The sequence below is a fragment of the Dendrobium catenatum genome, unplaced genomic scaffold, assembly GCF_001605985.2.
Source record: "Dendrobium catenatum unplaced genomic scaffold, ASM160598v2 fragScaff_scaffold_243, whole genome shotgun sequence".
Lineage (NCBI taxonomy): Eukaryota > Viridiplantae > Streptophyta > Magnoliopsida > Asparagales > Orchidaceae > Dendrobium > Dendrobium catenatum.
In genome coordinates, this window is record NW_021318705.1 from 701,692 (window position 1) to 709,582 (window position 7,891).

The following is a 7,891-nucleotide window of genomic DNA, read 5'->3' on the forward strand; positions in this document are numbered from 1 at the left end:
TATATATATATATATAGGCATGATTTTCTATTATTTGATATAAATACAAACATAAATTTTAATATTGAACAATAAAAATATTACCGTCTTTTGGGATAATTTTTTTGTTATTTTTTAAAACAGATTTCAGCACAAAAAATTTTATACTAAAAAATAATTTTATGAAAAAATACAAAAATTGTCACAAACAAGCCTAAATCTTGTCATGCAATTTTCTTGTTATGGAGAGAGATCTTGTCAATGCATTTTTCTGCAAGACCCACATTGCTGTGGCATGTGGACTTTGGCTTAGAAAAAATTAGGTTCAGAATATTCTGATATAGAAATAAAGTAAGTAGAATGTTTCTCACTCAGCTAAAGGAGTAATTATTACGTCCGGTCAAATTCGAACGTATCTGAATGTATACCGAGCAATATCGAGTGCTCAATACCGAGTTTCATGTGATGTGGCGCGTGGTTATTGGTCTATAAACGCGTTCGGTGACCGGACGTAATAATTGCTCCAGCTAAAGAGCCTTGTAAGACTTCGTTTGGCAGAACTTTATTATTGTTTCTTAAAATAAATTTTTTGTATAAAAATTTTAATTTTTGTCTCAAATGAAGCATAAAATTTTTTAGCAACAAATTTGGCATTATTTTATATGAAAGTCGAAATATCAAAACGAAATGATGAAAATCAACAGTGGCTTAGATAAAGCAATTTGGGAAAGCGTAATTTTTGTGGGAGTGAACAAAATATACGCAACCGACAATGGCTTAAAGATGTCTCATATTATGAATGATCTAGTTTACTTTTAACTAACAAAATTAAGTTTATGATTGAGATTTGAGAGTCAATCAAATAATATTTCTATATCAATATAATTTTCACTTACAAAGTGGTATTAAAGGACTGTTCGGTACGTTGAAATATAAAGTGGAATAAAATATTTCAAATACAGAGATTTTAAAATTTTAATTATTTGGTTGGATGAAATAAAAATGTAAGGTTAACTAAATATAGCATAAACCATTTTAGTTCATTATTGAAGCAAATCAAACTAGCCTAGTTTTGAGCAAGAGCCATTTACACTACAAACAAGCTCGCTTGATCGCCACCAGCTGTTGCAGCCTGTCACTGCCGTTGCTGCCGACCATCACCATTGCCAGCCGTTGCCACCAGCCGCCACCCACCGCGGCTGCCACCAGCTATTGGCCACCACACTAGTCGGTCATCGTCGCCACTACAAGTGGTCATCGCCGCCACCCGCAGCCAATGCAATCGGCCAACACCATCTTAATCACCACTGTCGACCGCATCCACTTGCCACTGGCCACCACCACCGCCGGTCATTGCCAGCCACAATTAGCCACCACCATCGGCTCTGTCATTAGTCGGCCACCGCTAGGGCGGTCAAAATCGGGTCACGGGTCGGGTTCGGGTCCAAACTGAAATTGACCCGACACTGCTCAACCCGACCCGTTTTTGCAAACGGGTCGGTTTTTCGATCCCGAACCCGACCCGCTTTGGGTCCCGGTCAACCCGAACCCGACCCGATTCGGGTATATTTTATTAAATTTTTTATTTAATTCAATTTATTTAAATCTAAATCAAATTAATGTACAATTTACTTCAATTAATTTAAAATTAATCAATATTAATTTAATTTGGGCAATAATGTTTATAATTTTTTGAAATATCATTTATTTATTTCATAAAAGTCCATTAAAACCCTCCTAAATTAATTAAAAAACGGGGTCAAACCGGGTTGATTTCGGGTTTCCGGGTCAACCCGAACCTAACCCGTTTTTACAAAAGGGTTGAAATCCCTAACCTGAACCCGAAATTTTTGGGTCGGGTTCAGGTCGCGTTCGGGTCGGATTTTCGGGTCGGGCCAAATATTGACATTCCTAGCCACCGCCATCTTTGGACATGATACTATATTCTTTACTTCTAACAAAAAAAAAATCATCTGCATTTATGTTACATTCACCAAAATAACTCCAAAATATTTCTTTGGCACTGCATCATTCCTTTTATAGCAAGCCAAAGATCCCAAGCCTAATCTAGGGGTGTAAGTGAGCCGAGCTGGCTGGCAACTCGGCTCAAGCTCGAGTTTGAGTTCGCTTTCTAACTAACGAGCTGAGCTCGATAAGAGCCTAATCTCGACTCGTCTTGACTCGTTTACACCCCTAGCCTAATCCTCTCAAACACCATTATAATATCCTATTTATATAAGAAATCTGCCCATAAAGACCACACTGAATCATGTGAAGCTAGCCCTATGTGGGAATCACCTGCTATTAAACTCACTTTCTATGCAAAGCTTTTTAACTCGATCGCTAGGCCTCAAAATATTCTCATATGGATCTCCAAATCGGTGAATTTCAGGCTCCTCGGATTATCTCTTTAAAAATTAAAACATTTGTTCTAACAATAAGCACACAATATTAAGCTGATACTTAACCCACAAGTGGCCTTAAGAAATTTTAAATTTTACATCTTGTTCTTCTATTTAGATTTATTTATTGGAACTGATCAGATCAAGATGTTTTAGTATTTTTGGCTTCATATCATCAAAATGCTCATTCCAATTATTTTTTTTAAACTACATTTATATGATCGAACTATCGATTCTAATAGTTTTTTTGTTTGAATACTTGAAATTTTAAGAATATCAAATAGATATATCAATTTTTTTACTAAAAAACTACTTCAAAAATTGTAAAAATTTATCCCAAGTAGAGCCTTAATTACATGATCTGCAACATAATAGCCCGGAGAAGATTATCATTTCATTATTAAGTCAATTATGTCCGAGGATGACAAGTTATCCATTACATGGATCAAACATACATAATGATGAAGAAGCTTGGGCTAAATTTTAAAAAATAATGATTCATATAAATATTTGTACTTTATTCTACAATGGGAATGTGCATTGTGTGAACACAATCAATTTAACTAAAAAGAAGGTTTCCACAAGTCAACATAAGTGGTATATAAGGCGCTATGCTAGCTGCCATTGACACTAAGGCATTAATGATTTCATATGTTACATAAGTCTATAAAATTATTCTGTGTGGACGCCGAATGCTGTTTGGAGACCAATCAGAATGCGCCACATCACCCTTCGCTCGGTACCGCAGCTTGATACTACTGACGTGGTGCATACTGGTTGATCTCTGAAGAACGTTCAACGTCCAGCTTCCGCACAAAATAATTTCTCCTAGAGGAGACTCAAGTGATGAGTAAGAATGCTTGACATAACTCCATTGCCAAGTCATCTAATCCAAACCCTCGTTATGAGTTGATAAGATGCCTCAAAGAAAGCCAACAAATATTAATAGCATAACCAAAGGTTGTACATGGGCCTCTATAGATGCATAACACTATATTAAATAACCTCGTTTGATGCCGGACTACTAAAGAGCTTTAGAAGATTTAATAGCATTTCTGGCGACCGCCCCACTCTGAAAAAGGACTATCACAAAATGTTGAGGAGGCTTGATCTCTTTTCTTGGAACTTTTATTTGGTCCGGTGAACGTATGTAGAACTACGTTCGGCCGGCACTAAGATCGCAGGCACAAAACGAGAAATACCGAGCAATACCAACAGTAATGAGAAATACTATTATGTGAAGATAAAATACCGAGTAATACCGAGCAATACCGAGCAATAACGAGTAATCCCAAAAAATACCGAGTTTTTTCTAGAAAAACTCGGTATTTTTTGGGATTACTCGGTATTGCTCGGTATTACTTGGTATTGGTCTTTACAGAGCGGTATTTCTCGTTATTACCAAACAATACCGACCAAATACCGAGCAAAAACCGAGTAACAATCCTCTGACCGAACGTAGATCTAGCTACGTCCGGTCAGAGGACATAATAAAAGTTCCATTTGTTGAGCACCAACTGCATATAATATTATTTATACGTCATAAAATACTAAACTTACATGCTTCAAATTAAATATCATATTAAGATATGTTTTTTATTTTAATCATTATAAGAGGTTAACCTAAAGTGTATTTCATCAAAACCCCACCATCCACCTAAGTAAAAAGAAATATATAATTATTTATCCCCCTTCATAAAAATTCATGATTTTACAATTACATATATTCAATTTCTCATCTAAAAAAAGTAAAAAATTATGTAAGAAATATTAAATACATATATTGAACCTATTTTTTCATCCATTTAATTATGAACAAACAAAAATAAGGACGAGGAAATAATTATTTAGCCGACAAATGGACTCCTTTGGCCCACTTAGAAATTCAGCCATCTCTCCTGCACATAAAAACAATTATCCCTTTATTCTTTTTCCAAAAAAAAAAAAAACCCTTAGCCTCTTAAATAAATAAATATTAAAACCCAAAATTTTTATTAAATTTGTTTTATGCAATTGAATTATTAAACATTTACGAGCAAAGGCATTAATTTCCCCCAATCATTACAGTTACTGACAATGCCTTCCGGCTTCCGTCCATAAGGCTTCCTTTTATTTATTATTATTTTGCTTCAACTTTTTAAAAAAATAAAAAAAAATTATTATTTCAACCCATTTATACTCTCTTGCCGACCAATTTGTCTTTACTAGAGATTTCTAGCGAAAAGGTAAAATTATGTTATAAATATTTAGTGTTAAGGATCTAATTGGGCCGATGATTATAAATATTTATTATTTTGCTTCAACTTTTCAGTAAATTTTTTTTTTAAAGTAATGAAAAGTAACCAAAAGTTGTCTCAAAGAAAGCCTTAATTTGAATTTTAAAAGGATAATCACATCAAAAAGATTAAGCCACTATATGTTAGAATATTATAGAGAATATCATTTCTCTTAATTGGAGAAGTTGTTGATATAATGTAGCTTATATATATATATATATGTGTAAAAGGAAAATGTACATCAACTCTCTGCATCGCTCTACTAGGGTTTGGGTGGTCCGTCCTCCCCAGGCTGCTTGTCGCTGCTAATGTCGTTTTTGAGCGGCCTTTAGGTGTTTTCTTCCCTTTTTTTCCAAGCATTACCTATTTTTTTCATTTTTTTTCACTGTTTGATTTCCATTTTCTGCCGCCACGTCGGTCGAATGGAGGTTTCTCGGTTGAATGCTCTGGGACACCAATAAAAATAAATATTTATCTCCATAAAATAAAAAAAGAAATACAGCAATAAAATAATGCGCCTATTTTCTAAAGCGAGACAGATAAAAAAATTAAAAAGTTATCATCAGAAATATTATTAATGTAATTTATTATGTATAAGAATTGATTGAATGATCAAAATAATATATCATTACCGATTTGTATAATCTTAACTAACGTATTAACTAAATAATTAGCTAAATAATTAATATAATTCTAATTTATTATCCTAATTAAGAGCTGTTTCCAGCTTGCATCTAACAAATAAAGCCCAACGGCCCTTCTGTTTAACTTTACGCTTGTTTTTGTTTAGTAGTTTAAAAAAAATTAAAATATTTGATATGTTATTTTCTTAAAAATATTAAAAATGAATTAAAAAACTGTTTTTAAAATAAAAATTGAACCTTTAAATTCACAGTCTATTTTATGAAAGGGGAAAGACAACAACCATAACACTGTAATGGGTCGTTGAAATTTGGAAGTACTAAAAGAAAGCAAGAAAAAGACGAAATGAATTATAGTTTTTTATAGATATTTTTTGAAGGACCAATAGCTGATGAATGTCGCCTTTTTTTCATTAAGAGAGTTACAATAAATTATAAATTATGTAATTTAAAATTATAATATAAAGAAGATATTTTGATCAAATCTATAATATTAAGAAAAAACAGTTTGACCACCACGAATCTTGATGTAATATTTGAAAAATGTTTGGAATTAAATTCAGAATAATTGAAATACCAATTTCAACGAACTTATAATCAAATTGGGCATCTTGCTGAAACAAATACAACGGCAGTAAAGGTTATTCAATTCAAGGTCAAATAAGTCCAAATTAAGCACTTGAAACATAATCAGAAGCTTTGGAGCATTAATGAAGCACGATAAGATAAGAAATAAACAAATTGAAAACAACATAGCACTATGCTCGATTCAGTTCATTCCAACCCAACTTAAATGAAGTTTCTCATGTCAAATATCATTAATATAATCTAACTCGTAGCTCACATCGGACGTCAATCCTACTTGGAGATCTCAAGTTCTAAAACTATTTCATGGCAACAGATTCGGTTGATTTTTGGATGGATCCAGACTATTCCTAGGAAAACAATGGATTTGGAAGAGATTAGTGTTCTTCTAAAATAAAAATATTTCAAAACTAATTAGCCTTAATGATTTTTATTCAATCTTGTGTAGCAAGGAGATCAATTTAACTCAAGAAGCAACCCACAAAATTTGATTTATTCTTCAACAAGATTCAAAACATTCATTGACATTGACCAGAGGAAAAGGGCAAGGCCGATTCGTTCAACTAGGGTAGATCCATCTTCTTCATCACTTCAAATAGAGAAAATCTATATTCCCAACTTCAAAGAAATAAACCCAATCTTTACTAATTTGCCAAATCTAAAATATGGCTATATTCAACGATCAAATTTTCAAGCCAAAATGACCATACATAACAACCAATCAAAGTCAACCACAACGACCCCTTATCAAACAATTCATAATGGAGAGAAATGTTAAACCCCTTTACTTTTTTAATGTAATTGTTGAAATTTCATTAAGAAACTCCGCAATTAAGTGTGCTAATTCTGGAGAAATCCTGAGATGATTGACCTCATATAAAGTTACACAAACAGGGCAGAACCACGATGGTGTTCTTCCAATTTCCCTCCTTTTCTTCTCTCAAATTTCTTCCTTTCTCTTTAAAGTTTCCTATGTTGCACTCAAATGAAACATATGGAGAAAAAATTAGGAGATCTTCTAATCTTTTAGTCTGAAAGAGGGTATTGATATATAATATTCAGAGAAGAAAAAGAAATATATTTCTAGAAATTTTTAGGGAATGACTTAAATTATAAAAGGTGGGTAAAATTTTGATAATCATTTCATTATCAATTTTAGAGAAACCCACTATTGGTATTGATATATCATCACAAATTTATCTTGGTCGGGCACGAATCTCCTGGACCATCGAGATTCATCTGGACCACCGTCGGGATTCCTCCCGACCACCACCGGTATTCCTCCAGACAACCGCCGGGATTCCTCCGGACCACTGCCAGAGCTTGTTGTCGACAATCGACGGATTTCATGCCCATCATCGCCAAAGTTTCGGTCAATCACAGCCGAAGTTCCTACCAACCACCGGTAGACTTTCCTTCCGATCGTCGCCAAAGTTTTTTTTTCTTGATTATGATTGGAGTTTTCTTCTGCACTATCATTGAAGCTCTACCCCACCATTGCCTTATTTTGGTCGGTTCGTCAATCATCACCATATTTCTATATGCTTATTAACCTGTTATAATTCCAACATCTCCAAGTAAATGAGTGTATCAAACATTGTATCCAACATAGACATAGTGGAAATTTCTCATCTGGGCTAGGCCCCATGGTTTTTCCCTTTTTGGATTTTTATGTAAAAAATTTTTGGTGTTTCTCTCTCTTAATTTATCTGTTGGTGTGTTGGATATACGTAAATTGCTAAGACATTATATTTTTCATTCCACCGTCGCGTATATTCTAGTTCACAATAGTTTGGCGTCGTCTGTGGGAAAGTATTCCCAATATTTCTTCAATGACTGATCGAAGTAATACCAGCAATAGATTCCCTCACTCTAACACACATCGAACTAGATTCCCATCTGGCAATCATGCATGTCACAATTATCCAAGGGAAGGGCCTTATTCCTTGGAGAATCGAATACGTAGGATGGAGGAGCAGCAAGCAAGGATCTTAGAAATATTGGAGGA

The 7,891-nt window shown here is 33.9% G+C and overlaps 1 protein-coding gene across 1 annotated transcript in view; it reads right to left on the minus strand.

Annotated features, from left to right (window-relative positions):
* The window catches only part of LOC110094633, a 9,822-nt gene extending 2,583 nt beyond the window's left edge, over positions 1–7,239 (minus strand). Inside the window, exon 1 of the mRNA XM_020819899.2 lies at positions 7,110–7,239. Within this exon, the coding sequence (XP_020675558.1) occupies positions 7,110–7,239 (130 nt within the window). The remainder of the gene's footprint in view (positions 1–7,109) is intronic.
* Positions 7,240–7,891: the final 652 nt, after the last annotated feature.